Source organism: Balaenoptera acutorostrata, chromosome 9, assembly GCF_949987535.1.
Source record: "Balaenoptera acutorostrata chromosome 9, mBalAcu1.1, whole genome shotgun sequence".
NCBI classification, from domain to species: Eukaryota; Metazoa; Chordata; class Mammalia; order Artiodactyla; family Balaenopteridae; genus Balaenoptera; species Balaenoptera acutorostrata.
Window position 1 is genome coordinate 12085926 of NC_080072.1, and position 18764 is coordinate 12104689.

Below are 18764 nucleotides of genomic sequence, written 5' to 3' on the forward strand. Positions count from 1 at the left end.
TTATATAGAAACAACTATGTACCAAACAGGTCAGATCAAGCTAGGGAAAATATTGACTTGCTAGGCCAACAATTTTGTAAATTTTTAATGTACTTTCTCAAGTTATTTATTAAGTCTATGACAGAAGTGGCTTACAAATACGATATATCAGGAATAGTAGCTTAAGAATTATCAAACTTGAGCATAGAAGTCTTATAAAATTTCTTCTTAATTACATTTCATTATTTCACATGATCATCCCCACTCTCATTTCACTCAAAGTATATTTAAGTACATGCCCGAAGAAACATCATTTATGCAAACCACATGTAATTCACACATCCATGAGTGGACAGAAAAATGAGTCCAAACATAAGTGGGATTAGTCTACTTTTATTAGTATAATTTAAAACAATGATTTTGGTGTCTGATAATACATTCATTTTGGGTTTTTTTTTTTAACATCTTTATTGGAGTATAATTGCTTTACATTGTTGTATTAGTTTCCGCTATATAACAAAGTGAATAAGCTGTAGGTATACATATATCCCCATATCCCCTCCATCTTGCATCTCCCTCCCACCATCCCTATTCCACCCCTCTAGGTGGTCACAAAGCACCGAGCTGATCTCCCTGTGCTACGCAGCTGATTCCCACTAGCTATCTATTTTACATTTGGTAGTGTATATATGTCCATGCCACTCTCTCACTTCGTCCCAGCTTACCCTACCCCCTCCCCATGTCCTCAAGTCCATTCTCTATGTCTGCATCTTTATTCCTGTCCTGCCCCTAGGTTCTTCAGAACCTTTTTTTTTTTTAGATTCCATATATATGTGTTAGCATATGGTATTTGTTTTTCTGTTTCTGACTTACTTCACTCTGGACAGAAATGTACAGAGTCTAGGTCCATACACCTCACTAGAAATAACTCAGTTTTGTTTCCTTTTATGGCTGAGTAATATTCCATTATATATATGTGCCACATCTTCTTTATCCATTCCTCTGTCGATGGACACTTAGGTTGCTTCCATGTCCTGGCTATTGTAAAGAGTACTGCAATGAATATCGTGGTATGTGTCTCTTTTTTTTTTTTTCTTTTTGAATTATGGTTTTCTCAGGGTATATGCCCAGTAGTGGCATTGCTGGGTCACATGGTAGTTTTATTTTTAGTTTATTAAGGAACATCCATACTGTTCTCCATAGTGGCTGTATCAATTTATATTCCCACCAACAGTGCCAGAGGATTACCTTTTCTCCACACCCTATCTAGCATTTATTGTTTGTAGATTTTTTGATGGTGGCCATTCTGACCGGTGTGAGATAATACCTCATTGTAGTTTTGATTTGCATTTCTCTAATGATTAGTGATGCTGAACATCCTTTTATGTGTTTGTTGGCAATCTGTACATCTTCATTGGAGAAATGTCTATTTCGGTCTTCTGCCCATTTTTGGATTGGGTTTTTTGTTTTTTTGATATTGAGCTGCATGAGCTGCTTGTATATTGTGGAGATTAATCCTTTGTCAGGTGCTTCATTTGCAAATATTTTCTTCCAGTCTGAAGGTTGTTTTTTCGTCTTGTTTATGGTTTCCTTTGTTGTGCAAAAGCTTTTAAGTTTCATTAAGTCCCGTTTGTTTATTTTTGTTTTTATTTTCATTTCTCTAGGAGGTAGGTCAAAAAGGATCTTGCTGTGATTTATGTCATAGAGTGTTCTGCCTATGTTTTCCTCTAAGAGTTTGACGGTGTCTGGCCTTACATTTAGGTCTTTAATCCATTTTGAGTTTATTTTTGTGTATGGTGTTAGGGAGTGTTCTAATTTCATCCTTTTATATGTAGCTGTCCAGTTTTCCCAGCACCACTTATTGAAGAGGCTGTCTTTTCTCCACTGTATATTCTTGCCTCCTTTATCAAAGATAAGGTGACCATATGTGCGTGGGTTTATCTCTGGGCTTTCTATACTGTTCCACTGATCTATATTTCTGTTTTTGTGCCAGTACCATACTGTCTTCATTACTGTAGCTTTGTAGTATAGTCTGAAGTCAGGGAGCCTGATTGCTCCAGCTCCGTTTTTCTTTCTCAAGATTGCTTTGGCTATTCGGGGTCTTTTGTGTTTCCATACAAATTGTGAAATTTTTTGTTCTAGTTCTGTGAAAAATGCCAGTGGTAGTTTGATAGGGATTGCACTGAATCTGTAGATTGCTTTGGGTAGTAGAGTCATTTTTACAATGTTGATTCTTCCAATCCAAGAACATGCTATATCTCTCCATCTATTTGTATCATCTTTAATTTCTTTCATCAGTGTCTTATAATTTTCTGCATACAGGTCTTTTGTCTCCTTAGGTAGGTTTATTACTAGATATTTTATTCTTTTGATGCAATGGTAAATGGGAGTATTTTATAATTTCACTTTCAGAGTTTTCATCATTAGTGTATAGGAATGCAAGAGATTTCTGTGCATTAATTTTGTATCCTGCTACTTTACCAAATTCATTGATTAGCTCTAGCAGTTTTCTGGTAGCATCTTTCTCTATGTATATAGTACCATGTCATCTGCAAACAGTGACAGCTTTACTTCTTCTTTTCCAATTTGGATTCCCTTTATTGCTTTTTCTTCTCTGATTGCTGTGGCTAAAACTTCCAAAACTATGTTGAATAATAGTGGTGAGAGTGGGCAACCTTGTCTTGTTCCTGATCTTAGTGGAAATGGTTTCAGTTTTTCACCATTGAGGACGATGTTGGCTGTGGGTTTGTCGTATATGGCCTTTATTATGTTCAGGTAAGTTCCCTCTATACCTACTTTCTGGAGGGTTTTTATCATAAATAGGTGTTGAATTTTGTCAAAAGCTTTCTCTGCATCTATTGAGAAGATCATATGGTTTTTCTCCTTCAATTTGTTAATATGGTGCATCACGTTGATTGTTTTGTGTATATTGAAGAATCCTTGCATTTCTGGGATAAACCCCACTTGATCATAGTGTATGATCCTTTTAATGTGCTGTTGGATTCTGTTTGCTAGTATTTTGTTGAGGATTTTTGCATCTATGTTCATCAGTGATATTGACCTGTGGTTTTCTTTCTTTGGGACATCTTTGTCTGGTTTTGGTATCAGAGTGATGGTGGCCTCATAGAATGAGTTTGGGAGTGTTCCTCCCTCTGCTATATTTTGGAAGAGTTTGAGAAGGATAGGTGTTAGCTCTTCTCTAAATGTTTGATAGAATTCACCTGTGAAGCCATGTGGTCCTGGGCTTTTGTTTGTTGGAAGATTTTTAATCACAGTTTCAATTTCAGTGCTTGTGATTGGTCTGTTCATATATTCTATTTCTTCCTGCTTCAGTCTCGGAATGTTGTGCATTTCTAAGAATTTGTCCATTTCTTCCAGGTTGTCCATTTTATTGGCATATAGTTGCTTGTAGTAATCCCTCATGATTCTTTGTATTTCTGCAGTGTCAGTTGTTACTTCTCCTTTTTCATTTCTAATTCTGTTGATTTGAGTTTTCTCCCTTTTTTCTTGATCAGTCTGGCTAGGGGTTTATCAATTTTGTTTATCTTCTCAAAGAACCAGCTTTTAGTTTTATTGATTTTTGCTATCATTTCCTTCATTTCTTTTTCATTTATTTCTGATCTGATCTTTATGATTTCTTTCCTTCTGCTAACTTTGGGGTTTTTTTGTTCTTCTTTCTCTAATTGCTTTAGGTGTAAGGTTAGGTTGTTTATTTGAGATGTTTCTTGTTTCTTAAGGTAGGCTTGTATAGCTATAAACATCCCTCTTAGAACTGCTTTTGCTGCATCCCATAGGTTTTGGGTCATCGTGTTTTCATTGTCATTTGTTTCTAGGTATTTTTTGATTTCCTCTTTGATTTCTTCAATGATCTCTTGGTTATTAAGTAGTGTGTTGTTTAGCCTCCGTGTGTTTGTATTTCCTACAGATTTTTTCCTGTAATTGATATCTAGTCTCATAGCGTCGTGGTTGGAAAAGATACTTGATACGATTTCAATTTTCTTCAATTTACCAAGGCTTGATTTGTGACCCAAGATATGATCTATCCTGGAGAATGTTCCATGTGCACTTGAGAAGAATGTGTATTCTGTTGTTTTTGGATGGAATGTCCTATAAATATCAATAAAGTCCATCTTGTTTAATGTATCATTTAAAGCTTGTGTTTTCTTGTTTATTTTCATTTTGGATGATCTGTCCATTGGTGAAAGTGGGGTGTTAAAGTCCCCTACTATGATTGTGTTACTGTCCATTTCCCCTTTTATGGCTGTTAGTATTTGCCTTACGTATTGAGGTGCTCCTATGTTGGGTGCATAAATACTTACAATTGTTATATCTTCTTCTTGGATTGATCCCTTGATCATTATGTAGTGTCCTTCTTTGTCTCTTGTAATAGTCTTTGTTTTGCATGGAATATCTTTTTCCATCCCCTCACTTTCAGTCTGTATGTGTCCCTAGGTCTGAAATGGGTCTCTTGTAGACAGCATATATACAGGTCTTGTTTTTGTATCCATTCAGCCAGTCTTTGTCTTTTGGTTGGAGCATTTAATCCATGTACATTTAAGGTAATTATCAGTATGTATGTTCCTATTACCATTTTCTTAATTGTTTTGGGTTTCTTTGTGTAGGTCTTTTCCTTCTCTTGTGTTTCCTGCCTAGAGAAGTTCCTTTAGCATTTGTTGTAAAGGTGGTTTGGTGGTGCTGAATTCTCTTAGCTTTTGCTTGTCTGTAAAGGTTTTAATTTCTCCATCAAACCTGAATGAGATCCTTGCTGGGTAGTGTAATCTTGGTTGTAGGTTTTTCCCTTTCATCACTTTCAATATGTCCTGCCACTCCCTTCTGGCTTTCAGAATTTCTGCTGAAAAATCAGCTGTTAACCTTATGAGGATTCCCTTGTATGTTATTTGTTGCTTTTCCCTTGCTGCTTTTAATTTTTTTTCTTTGTATTTAACTTTTGATAGTTTGATTAATATGTGTCTTGGTATGTTTCTTCTTGGATTTATCCTGTATGAGACTCTCTGTGCTTCCTGAACTTGACTGACTATTTCCTTTCCCATATTAGGGAAGTTTTCAACTATAATCTCTTCAAATATTTTCTCAGCCCCTTTCTTTTTCTTTTCTTCTTCTGGGACCCCTATAATTCGAATGTTGGTGTATTTAATATTGTCCCAGAGGTCTCTGAGACTGTCCTCAATTCTTTTCATTCTTTTTTCTTCATTCTGCTCTGCGGTAGTTATTTCCACTATTTTATCTTCCAGGTCACTCATCCATTCTTCTGCCTCAGTTATTCTGCTATTGATTCTTTCTAGAGAATTTTTAATTTCATTTATTGTGTTGTTCATCACTGTTTGTTTGCTCTTTAGTTCTTCTCGGTCCTTGTTAAATGTTTCTTGTATTTTCTGCATCCTATTTCCAAGATTTTGGATCACCTTTACTATCATTACTCTGAATTCTTTTTCAGGTAGACTGCCTATTTCCTCTTCATTTGTTTGTTCTGGTGGTTTTTTACTTTGCTCCTTCATCTTCTATGTATTTCTCTGTCTCTCATTTTGCTTAACTTACTGTGTTTGGGGTCTCCTTTTTGTGTGCTGCTGGTTCGTAATTCCTGTTGTTTTTGGTGTCTGCCCCCAGTGGGTAAGGTTGGTTCAGTGGGTTGTGTGGGCTTCCTGGTGGAGGGGACTCATGCCTGTGTTCTGGTGAATGAGGCTGGATCTTGTCTTTCTGGTGGGCAGGACTGCATCCGGTGGTGTGTTTTGAGGTGTCTGTGAACTTATTATGATTTTAGGTAGCCTCTCTGCTAATGCGTGGGGTTGTGTTCCTGTCTTGCTAGTTGTTTGGCATGGGCTGTCCAGCACTGGAGTTTGCTGGTTGTTGAGTGGTGCTGGGTCTTAGCACTGAGATGGAGATCTCTGGGAGACCTCTCACTTATTGATATTACATGGGGCCAGGAGGTCTCTGGTAGTCTAATATCCTGAACTCGGCTCTTCCACGTCCAAGCCTCAGGCCTGACACCCAGCCTGAGCACCAAGACCCTGTCAGCCTCACGGCCAGGGATTTTCTTGCCTTTTGGGAAGTCTGAGGTCTTCTGCCAGCATTTAGTAGGTGTTCTGTACGAGTTGGTCCACATGTTGATGTATTTTTGATGTATATGTAGGGAGGAAGGTGATCTCCACATCTTACTCCTCTTCCATCTTGAAGTTCCTCCCCTGGTAATACATTCTTAAATATAAACTTGGTGCCAAATATCCTGGTTATAGGTTTATTACTTAATGTGTTGTTTTTGTTCCATTTCAATGACAATAAACATCATTATATGGTCATCTTTAATTAGTTCAGTTTTCATCTTTATCAACTTATTATCCAGAAGTTGATAAAGATGATAACTTCTTACATACAGAAGTTACATCTTCACATGATAATTTTAATTAGAAAAAAACAGACCAGCGTATGACAAGAGAAATAATAATAAAGGCATATTTTAATTCACGGAAATAAAAATAACATTTAATTTTAAAGTATGGTTTGACTCTTTGTCTTCAGGTACTCAGCCAAGGACACGTTTTATGCTCCTTCCTTCATGTATGCAGTCAGGCCACCAATTTATAGATTGGCATTTAAGCTCAAATTAGAGGTTGACCTGATTGGTCCTTGCCAACCTCTAAGAATAACTTAGCCTAGTTTTAAATTTGGGGATGTTAGAACACTATGAATCATTCAGCGTTATGATAACAAATATAAAGATATCTTTTAGAGCAATCTAAAATTTAACACCATGATCAAGTTAGATTTATTCCATGGTCACATGGATAGTTCACCATACAGAAATCAATCAATGTGATACACCACATTAACAAAAGGAAAGATAAAAATCACATGATAATCTCAACAGATGCAAAAAAAGCATTTGACAAAACTGATTGTCCATTCATGATAAAACAATCTCATCAAAGTGGGTAAAAAGGGAACATATCTAACATGATAAACCCACCTACTTATGTTCAATTAATTGATGACAAAGTAGGTAAGAATATACAATGGAGAAAGAACAGTATCTTCAGCAAGTGGTTCTGGAAAAACTGGACAGCACATGTAAAACAATGAGATTAGAACACTCCCTCATACCATATACAAAAATAAACTCAAAATGAATTAAAAACCTAAATGTAAGACCTGAAACCATAAAATTTCTAGAAGAGAACATAGGTGGAACAGTCTTTAACATAAATTGTAGCAATATTTTCTTGAATCAGTCTCCTAAGGGAAAAGAAATAAAAACAAAAATAAAGAAATGGGACCTAATTAAATTTAAAACTTTTTACAATGAAAAGACAACCTACAGACCAGGAGAAAATTTTTGCAAATAATGCGACCAACAAGGGATTCCTTTCCAAAATATACAAACAGCTCATAAAACTCAATAAAAGAGAAAATCAAATAACTCAATCAAAAAGTGGGCAGAAGGGACTTCCCTAGTGGTCCAGTGGTAAAGAATCTGCCTTCCAGTGCAGGGGCAAGTAAGCCTGCATGCTACAACTACTGAGCTCATGCGTCTCAATGAGAGAGCCCAAGTGCCGCAAACTACAGAGCCCATGCATTCTGGAGCCCACGTGCCACAACTAGAGAGAAAACCCACACGCCACAACTAGAGAGAAGCCTGTGCACTGCAATGAAGAACTTGTGCACCACAACTAAGACCCAAAGCAGCCAAAAAATTTTTTTAAAAAATGGGCAGTGGGGCTTCCCTGGTGGCGCAGTGGTTGAGAGTCTGCCTGCTAATGCAGGAGACACGGGTTCGAGCCCTGGTCTGGGAAGATCCCACATGCCACGGAGCGGCTGGGCCCGTGAGCCACAGCTGCTGAGCCTGCGCGTCTGGAGCCTGTGCCCCGCAACGGGAGGGGCCGCGATAGTGAAAGGCCCGCGCACCGCGATGAAGAGCGGTCCCCGCACCGCGATGAAGAGTGGCCCCCACTTGCCGCAACTAGAGAAAGCCCTCGCACGAACCGAAGACCCAGCACAGCCAAAAATAAATAAATAAATTAATTAATTAAAAAAAGTAAAGCAGAAATTTAAAAAAAAAAAAAAAAATGGGCAGAAAACCTAAATAGACATTTCTCCAAAGAGGGCATACAGATGGCCAATAGGTACATGAAAAGATGCTCCACATCACTAATTATTAGAGAAATTCAAATCAAAACTACAAAGAGGTGTCACCTCACACCAGCCAAAATGGCCATCATAAAAAGTCCACAAAAAATGTTGGGGAGGATATGGAGAAAAGGGAATGCTTGTATGAATGTGAATTGGTGCAATCACTGTGGAAAATAGTATGGAGGATCCTTAAAAAACTAAAAATAGAACTACTGTATGATCCAGAAGGTCCACTTCTGGGTACGTATCTGGAAAAAATTAAAACATAATTTGAAAAGATACATGCATAGCAGCACTATTTACAATAAGCAAGACATGGAAGCAACCCAAGTGCCCATCAAGAGAGGAATGGATAAAGAAGAAGTAGTGGATTATATATATATATATATATACAAACACACATACATACATATTATTCATCCATAAAAAAGCATGAAATTCTGCCATTTGCATCAACATGGATGGACCTAGAGAATATTTAGCTTAGTGAAATAATAGACAGAGAAAGACAAATACTGTATCATATTACATTTGGAATCTAAAAAATAATGCAAATGAATATATATGCAAAGCAGAAACAGACTCACACATATAGAAAACAAACTAGTGGTTACCAAAGGGAGAGGGAAGGGAAGAGGGGTAAATTAGGTATATGGGATTAAGAGGTACAAACTACTATGTATAAAATAGATAAGCACCAAGGATATATTGTACAGCATAAGGGATTACAGCCATTAATCTATCTTCCAGATCACTTCTGTATTACCTAGTCTGCTGCTAATTTTTGCTAGTGTGTTTCTCAGTTCAGTTGTTGTATTTTTCTGTTCTGATTTTTTCTTTTTTATATTTTCTATTTCCTTGTTAAAATTCTCACTGTGCTCATCTATTCTTTTTTTTTTTTTAATTAATTAATTTATTTATTTACTTATTTGTGGCTGTGTTGGGTCTTAGTTTCTGTGTGAGGGCTTTCTCTAGTTGTGGCAAGCGGGGGCCACTCTTCATCGCAGTGCGTGCACCTCTCACTATTGAGGCCTCTCTTGCGGCGGAGCACAGGCTCCAGACGCGCAGGCTCAGTAATTGTGGCTCACGGGCCTAGTCGCTCCGCGGCATGCGGGATCTTCCCAGACCAGAGCTCGAACCCGTGTCCCCTGCATTGGCAGGCAGATTCTCAACCACTGCACCACCAGGGAAGCCCTCATCTATTCTTTAATTCAGTTAGTGTTCTTTTTACTAATGCTTTGAACACTTTATGTGGTACATTATTTGTTTCATTGGTTGTTTTTTTCTGCAGTTCTCTTATGTTCTTTCAATTGAAACCAATTCCTCTGCCTTCTCATTTTGCTTAACTTTCTCTGTCTCTATGAAATTAATTGAAAGTTACCTACTCCAGTCTTGAAGGGATGTCCTTGTGTGGGCGCGTCCCTATACAGCCTGCACATGCTCACTGGATTTGGTGGAAGAGCTGGGTCTGATGTGGGCATGAGTCACGTCCTTCCCCAGTGTGTGCTGGCAGCTATCTTCTTGGTAGGAGGAGGGGCTGGAGATGGAGGGGCTAGAGCCAGAACGAGGTGTGAGCTGGAGCTTCTCCTCTGCTCAGGGGTTAACCTTGCCCTATTGGGAACAGGGTCAGGTCCCAAGTTGCTGGAGCAGAATCCCTGAGGGTCCAGCCTCCTCTGGCGCTGTTCCCTCTATGTGGATGTTCTACCTCTGCCAGCACAGTCACCCTTGTTCCCAGAGGGGAGCAGTGCTGGAGCAAGTGGGGCAGATACAGGCACCCAGCATGGGTCTGGGCACAGGCTGTGGTGTGCTGGCCACCGTCAGAGTCCTGGACTGCTTTTGATGTTCTGTCTCCATAAACCCCAGGAATGGCTGCCCCCACCCTGCTCAGCGGCTGTTCTGGTTCCAGGCTGGCACAGTCTCTCACAACTGAGCAGTGCCCTCACCCACAGTAGCCCCTTCATTAGTGTGGAGCTGTATTGTGAAGCAAGCGGGGTATGGTGGGTGCTTGGGTCAGGCGGAGGGCATGCACTGAAGTGGTCACGGGAAAACAGCCAGAATCCTAAGAAGATTTTTGCACCTTGTTTCAGGAGTAAGCAAGTGTGGGCACACTCTTCGCTAGCAGAGTCTAGGTGTCTTACAGGCCTCCTATTAGTCCACTGTTTTTCTAACCAGCTAAGGGGACTCATCTTCCTCGTGTAGAGCCCCCAGGCTGGCGTGCCTAATATGGGGCTCCAACCACTCACTCCCCAGGGAGGATCTTTGCCCTTGTAATCCCCCCTTCTATGTCCCTTCCCAGGGGCACAGGTCCCAACCTGATCATTTCTCTTCCCTTCCTGCCTGATTCCGTGTGGACCTTTCTTACAACCTTGGTTGCACAAAAGTCTTTCCGCCAGTCTTCACTTGGTTTTCGGTGAGAATTGCTCCACATGTAGATTTTTTTTTTTTTATTGGACTATAGTTGCTTTACAATGTTGTGTTAGTTTCTGCTGTACAGCAAAACGAATCAGCTGTACGTATACATATATCCCCTCCTTTTTGGATTTCCTTCCCATTTATAGATGTATTGTTGATGTGTTTTTGATGCGTTTGTGAGGGGAGGTGAATTCCACACCGTCTTAGTCTGCCATCTTGATTTATTCTCTCAAATTAGTAGGAAAAATTTTTCCACTCTGAAGCTAATTGTGATGGCTTCTGGCAGGCAGGACAATATTTGAGCTATGCTTATAACCTACCTGTTCTAGTCTCGTGATCCAGACCTGATGATAGTTTTGTTATTAGGGATGAGTGTCTCTGTTTTGTTTTGCTCTGTTTTATTCAGGTTTTGTTCTGGGAGGATGCTACAATGGAAACCGCCAAGGAAGAGGTCTTGCTACCCATGCTGCATCCACACTGTCTTCTTTTAGATTTTGCTGACTACCTTGAAGTATGGGACCTTTACTACATACTTTTAATTTTGCTTGGAATGACCTTCCCCCAACACTGATTCTTTACGATTTTAGGTCTGGCTGAAGTGTTAACTTTCTTGAGAAAACATTCTGATCAGCCAATGTAAAGTAGATTTCTTCTTTTCTCTCTCATTTTCTATGTATAAGTACATGCTTATTCTACACAGAAGCACACACAGCATTTTGTTCTACATGTAATTATATGTTTCTTAGAGTGTTTACTTGTTTAATGTACTTTTTCTCCCTTAAACTTAAGCACCATGAATGCAAGAATGAAGTTTATTTTACATGAGTCTGCATTTTCAGTGTTCATCATTATGGCTGAAATATATTTGGGATCAATAAACAGTTAAATGAATTAAATAACCTACTATGTATAGCACAGGGAACTCTACTCAATACTTTGTAATGGCCTATAGGAAAAGAATCGTAAAAGAGACTGTATACGTAGAGTTGATTCACTTTGCTGTGCACCTGAAACTAACACAACATTGTAAATCAACTATACTCCAATAGAAATTTTAAAAAAGAATTGATATTTCTTCTCACTGGTACAAACATTTAAGGTGAATTAAATGAAGAACTAATTCCTGGGGTCCACTTATCTTGTTTAATGACAGAGTCCTTGCCTCTATCCCCCAATATTTATGTCAAATTGTAGCACTGGAGGTCATGCTGTGGATGGATTTGTGCATCATCAAAGAGAATTACTGCAAATAGTGTAAATAAATACACCCATGGTCTCCCTCATCAAGCAGAGCTGGATCCCCACAGACACTTTAATCACTTGTTCCCTAGTTAGGTAAGATAAAGAGTTTTGTAGCCCTCATAGGATATTTGTTCCCTGAGAGTTCCATGACTACATAACTCTCTCCTGGTTCCCATGTTTGAATCTTTCTGGTCTCCACGTGACTCCAGTTGGCCTCATATTAGAGAGTGCAGCCCAAGAATCAGAGTTACTTTGGCCATTTATTTTTCTTTTGATTTGTTAATTGTTGTCTAGCAGCAACAATGATCTTCCCCCAAACTGTTGTTAAGAGCAGCAACAATGTCCAGGGGAAAAAAACCCCAAATAATAGTGATGATGGTTGTGATTGTGATGATCACCCCTTACCAAGTATGCGGTATTTTAGGGTTTTCTTATTTTCTTATCATAGCAGCAGTCTTCAGGGAGGATGTGTTGGGCCTGCCTTTCTCTTATTTCCATTTTACAGATGAAGATATCAAGGCTCAAAGAGGTTAACAGATTTATCTAAGAAGAGTGAGCAGAAGATCCAGGAGTAGAATTTTAGTTGCTGTTTCCAAGACCAATAACATTTTTTCCTTCAGTTTCTTCCTGTCTCTAGAGAACTTTAAGCACTTTGGCCACACTAAAGAACAACATCACAACAGGGTGTTTACTTTTTTTCACAGATTGAATTTCTTCTTCTTTTTTTTTATAAATTTATTTATTTTATTTATTTATTTTTGGCTGTGTTGGGTCTTCGTTTCTGTGCGAGAGCTTTCTCCAGTTGCGGCGAGTGGGGGCCACTCTTCATCGCGGTGCGCGGGCCTCTCACTATCGTGGCCTCTCTTGTTGCGGAGCACAGGCTCCAGACGCACAGGCTCAGTAATTGTGGCTCACGGGCCTAGTTGCTCCGCGGCTTGTGGGATCTTCCCAGACCAGGGCTCGAACCCGTGTCCCCTGCATTGGCAGGCAGATTCTCAACCACTGTGCCACCAGGGAAGCCCGCAGATTGAATTTCTGATTTAAGATTCACTCATATATGAAGGTGCTGGACTTGCATGTTGAATTGTTCAGGGAATAAGTAAACCTATACATTTACTAGATGAAATCTACTAGATGAGATCTACTGTCTGCATAAATTTTCATGGGTAGAGGTAATCAGAAAGATGCGTCAAGGAATGGGTTTCTCCTTTTATTTATTCAGAGTTTGGGCTTGAATGTTTTGAAGATTTCTTCTGTCTGTTTCATGTAACTGGGAATTGTATGTCTAAACAATGTAGAGATCCTATTAGAACATGTATATTTATTATGTGACATAGAGGAAAAGCACAAAAAGATCTTGAGTGTCTGCTAAGTATAAACTAGTTCAACTTTGAACAAATTATTTAAACTATTTCAACCTGTTTTCTCTTTCAGGGAATGTGATAATATTAGTTGTTTTGACTAATCCCAGAGTTGTTGAGAAGACCGAATTGAGTATCAATATAAAATCTGATTATAATCTAGGAGCTAATAGAATATTTAAAAAGAGGGAGAGGAGGAATGGAAAATAATAATGTGGGAAAAATCAGGCTTAGAAATAAGTTATAAAATGCACTAAAAAGGAGATGTGTAAAATTACACGACATAATTATGTACACAAATAGAACTAATCTCAATGTCTAATCCTGCCACTAAAGACTTATCTGGTGTTGGACACCTAATTTATTAACTATTACATGGACTGATAGATAGACTAAAGTGTAAATAGAATCACTCCCATCACACAGTTCTGAGAAAATAATCCTCTCTCTTGGGAATAGAGAATAAGAATAGTACATAATATTCATCAGTTTACATATCTGTCCTAGTGCGCTCAATACCCTGAGGTCAGGAAATGTGCCTTGTTCATCACTGTAGACCTGGAAACCAGCACACTGATTGGTGCACCACAAGGACTTAGTGCTTATAGAGAGAATGGAGAAATGGACAGTATTAAGCACTTTATGTGGCTTATTGGTTGGTGTTACTAAAGACTCATGACATTTTTTAGCTCTTTGAGGATTTTTTGAGAGGTTGAGGTGGGTTGTAAACATTTGTGGTTCCAGTTGTTGGTATTAACTGAGATCCAGAAAAGTAAGTTATTTGCACTAAGTCACACAAACAGGTAAGTATATTTGATTCCCAAGTTTATTGTTTTTAATGATCCACATTGACTCCCAGTGACAGATTTAATCAGTCACTCAATCAATCAACCAATCAACTAAATGAGTTACTTTGTTGTGCCTAGCTTAGGTTAAATGTAAAAAGTTTAAAAGAGCATTTTTTTCATGATAAAGAGGTAAGGCTTAGGTTCAAAATAATTTGGCTTTAAATCCCAGCTTTGCTACTTTCCTCAGACTTAAGCAAGTAACTAAATGCCAGTAATCTTTGTTTTTCATACCTGTGAATTGGGGATAATATCTCACAGGAGGTGTAAGGATTAACTGAGGTAAAGTAGCACAGTTTCTAGCTTGGTGATGGGAGCATAGCAAATGCTCAATAAATCATATCTATTACAGCCTACATCATTATCAATCATGACTTCTACTATACAAAATAATAAATTATATAAAAATTTAAAAATGTTTTGAGTAACAAAGTGATAAATTTTACTCATCATAATGACATAATCATATCTGAAGAGTAAGAAGCTGGGGAAGACTTCAGAGAATCTTTGGAAGTTGTGTTATTTTATGAAGAATACATGAGAGGAGAGAGCATTTTGTCAAGACAACTGAATTTTTTAGTTTGTGCTGAGCACCAGCTCTATGGTAGGCCATTCTATAAGAAGTTTCCATCTATGGAGCAAAGAATGATAAGAGATCAATAAATGCCTCAAAGAACCATTGTAGGTTCTTAATTTCTTTTCAACTAAAACAAGTTTTAACTGTCTTTTCCCTCCAGGAAGGTGTTGAATTAAAACCTAAGTTTTTCAAGTGTGGAGAAGAAAGTTAGTAAAAAGTTTGAAATAATTCCAAGAACATTTTTTCCCCAGAATTTAAGAAAACTGGAATGGCCGTTATATACATAGAGAGAGAAATGTGTAAAAAACTGAAGGAAGGGATATGAAAGATAGGAGAGTAGGAGTTTGAGAGGAAAGCAAATGTCATGAGTGATATTATCAAACCTTTGATTTCATCCTTAATCTGGATGTTCCATCTTATATCATCCACCTCTCTAATATAAGGTAGGACAAGCTCTCTGTCCAAATCATAATATCAACCACTTACGTAGTTCCAGGTTGCATCATCAACCCAGTATGATGGGAAAGATGATGGCTGAGTAATGTTGCACTCTACCAATGTTCATTGATTCCATACACGGTAGAGGTGAGATTTGCATCTTTTGACATGGCTTTAACATAGCTCCAGATCAGGGACATCTGAATGCAAAAGTTAAAAACTGTATTAATGTAATAAAAGTCAAAAACTGTTATTTTATAGATGTTTTAGTCCTTGTACATTAATTTGTTTCCCATTTAATTGAAGTATAGTTGATTTACAATATTCTAATATTATATTAGTTTCAGGTGTGTACCATAGTGATTCAGTATTTTTACAGATTATAGTCCATTAAAAGTTATTACAAGATAATGGCTATAATTCACTATGCTATAAATATGTCCTTATTGCTTATCTATTTTATACATAGTAGTTTATATCTCTTAATCCCATACCCCTAATTTTCCCCTCTCTCCTTTGCTCTCCCCTTTGGTAAACACTAGCTTGTTTTCTCTGTCTGTGAGTCTGTTTCTGTTTTGCTTTATACATTCATTTGTATTATTTTTTTAGAGTCCACATGTAAGTGATGTCATAAAGTGTTTGTCTTTCTCTGTATTATTTCACTAAGCATAATATTATTAAGGTCCATCTATGTTGCTCCAAATGGCAGAATTTCATTCTTCTTTATGGCTGAGTAATATTCCATTGTATATATGTACCATAACTTCTTTATCCATTCGTCTGTTGATGGGCAATTGGATTGCCTCCATGTCTTGGATATTGTAAATAGTGCTGCTGAACATTGGGGTGCATATATCTTTTCTAAGCAGTGTTTTTTTTTTTTCAGATATATGCCCAGGAGTGGGGTCCTGGATCCTATGTTAACTCTATTTTTAGTTTTTTGAGGAACCTCCATACTGTCCTCCATAGTGGCTGCACCAACTTACATTCCCAGCAACAGTGTACAAGGGTTCTCTTTTACCCACATCCTCACCAACATTTGTTACTTGTAGACTTTTTGATGATAGCCATTTTGACAGGTGTGAGGTGATATCTCATTGTGGTTTTAGGACATGTTTTATTTAACTTCCTTTCACTACCATATACAACTGTTCTGACACAACGAAAAAGACAAAAAATTGTCAGTTGCAGTAAAATTAATTCAATTTCACATTAATTTTGTTAAGCTATTCTAGCTTAATACAAAGAATAATTTGTGACTATTTTGTAAACTTTGACTTGGCTGTCTGAGCTGCTCTGGTTAGCAACTAATCTGATGATATTGCTTAAATTCTTTCTTTTTATCTTAATTCAGTTTTCTATGAAGTTAGGAGATTGGATGCATTATCTCCATATCCTTTTGCCTGGATTATTCTATGATTTATCAATAATTCAAAATTGCATTTTACCGTCATGGCCATGCTTTAGACCTAAAAACTCCTGGAAACTGGTTATTGCAATACTGAAATAAGGCACAGAGTAAACATGCTGATTGATTTCGGTGGAATCTTCCTTTCATTTAGTATTCTGATTCTGCTTTTTTTTTTTCTTTCTTTTTTTTTTTTTAAATGTCTTTTTTTTTAAATTTATTTATTTATTTTTGTTTTTGACTGTGTTGGGTCTTCATTTCTGTGCGAGGGCTTTCTCTAGTCGTGGCAAGCGGGGGCCACTCTTCATCGCGATGCGCGGGCCTCTCACTATCGCGGCCTCTCTTGTTGCGGAGCACAGGCTCCAGACGCGCAGGCTCAGTAATTGTGGCTCACGGGCCCAGCTGCTCCGCAGCATGTGGGATCTTCCCAGACCAGGGCTCGAACCCGTGTCCCCTGCATTGGCAGGCAGACTCTCAACCACTGCGCCACCAGGGAAGCCCTCTTTTTTTTTTTTTAATTGCTATAGGGCAGCCACACAATTCCCAATTAATCTCCATGGAAAACACTGCAGAAGTGACTGAGTTCATTCTTGTGGGGTTGGCTGATGACCCAGAAGTGCAGATTCCCACTCTTTATCATCTTCTCTCTCATCTACCTCATCACTGTATTTGGGAACCTGGGGATGATTGAGTTGATTCTGTTGGACTCTCTTCTCCACACTCCCATGTACTTTTTCCTCAGTCACCTCTCTCTGATGGACTTTGGTTACTCCTCAGCTGTCCCAAGGTGATAACAGGATTCCTCCCAGAAGACAAAATCATCTCCTACAATGCTTGTGTCACCCAGTTCTTCTTTGCAGTCTTTATCGTTGCAGAAAGTTACCTCTTGGCCGCAGTGGCCTATGACGGCTATGCAGTAGTGTGCACACCCCTGCATTACACCACCACCATGACGACTAATGTGTGTGCACGTCTGGGCGTAGGCTGCTACTTCTGTGGTTTCCTGAATGCCTCCATCCGCACTGGGAACATTGTCAGGCTCTCCTTCTGTAGGTCCAATGTGGTCGATTGCTTCTTTTGTGACGTTCCTCCTCTCCTGGCTCTCTCATGCTCAGACAACTACATCAGTGACATGGTTATTTTCTTTGTGGTGGGTTTCAATGCCCTCTTTTCTATCCTGGTAATCTTGATCTCCTACCTGTTTATATTTATCACCATTCTGAGGATGCGCTCATCTGAAGGATGCCAAAAGGCCTTTTCCACCTGTGCTTCCCACCTCACTGCCGTGTCCATCTTCTGTGGGACAGGTGCCTTCATGTACTTACAGCCCAGCTCCAGCTATTCCATGGGCACAGACCAAATGGCCTCTGTGTTGTACACCATGATCATCCCCATGCTGAATCCATTGATCTACAGCTTGAGGAACAAAGGGGTCAAGAGTGTCTTTAAAAAGGCTGTGGGGAAGACAAAGTCTTCTAGAGAATTTGTATCTACAATAAGGCGGTTTTACCCACCTCAGATCTCTCTGGTGAAAATACTTAACCTGTCTAACCCACACATTTCTAAATTCTTATGGTAATTTCTCCAGCTATTGATTAAGTCTACAAAGCAAAAGTCTCAAAAAATATAACTAGGAATAATAGGTTAAGAAGAATCACCCATGAACATGGGATTTTTTTTTTTTTTTTTTTTTGCTGGTCACTCACTATCATTTATTTACATCTGACGAACTATTTGTCTATGGAATTTCATAGTCAGGTCATATGCCTTTAAATAGACAGGCAAAACAGAGGAATAGAACATTCTGTTGACAGGTAAATGTGAATCAATCCGGTTTCTTTCAAAGGAAAATAAGCTCTTTTCAAATAATGTAAAATGCAAAATGATTGCCTGTTGGAGGGGGTGGGGAAGCCTATGAGCTTCTCTTCTCAGAGAAATGATTGCCATATTCTAGCTGGAGGAGCATATGCTACAGCTTATCTTGTGATTTCTCGGCAGTCTCTGATATTTATTAACAGTTGATTTTCTGTCATTGCTCTTCTTCCTCCTCTTTCCTCCTACAGTGTAAATTAGTTTCCCCAAATGTACATCTCACCTTCATTTTCTTATCAGTCTTGCAAAAAGGGTGATTATTTCATTATTGGTTTTGAAGAGTCTTTCATATTAAGTGGTGCAGCTCTGGTTTCAGGCAGACATTTAACAGACTCGTATTTGTTTCATTCTTTGTCTTATCATCTTAATCAAAGCCCCCTGAGACCGAGTCTTTTCTAGTAACAAACAAGAATAAGAGGAAATTATAAATTGTTGCTTCCTTGGAAAATGCAGTATTCATCAGGAATGCCTGGTGGGATTGAAACAGG

The 18764-nt window shown here is 38.5% G+C and overlaps 1 protein-coding gene across 1 annotated transcript; it reads left to right on the forward strand.

Moving 5' to 3' along the window:
* Positions 1-16957: 16957 nt before the first annotated feature.
* On the forward strand, positions 16958-17983 carry LOC103006372 (olfactory receptor 5B12-like). Its single transcript, XM_028162416.2, is given in 3 exon segments — positions 16958-17029; positions 17031-17181; positions 17184-17983. Coding segments are annotated over 3 exon segments (1020 nt in total). The 5' UTR covers positions 16958-16960.
* Positions 17984-18764: the final 781 nt, after the last annotated feature.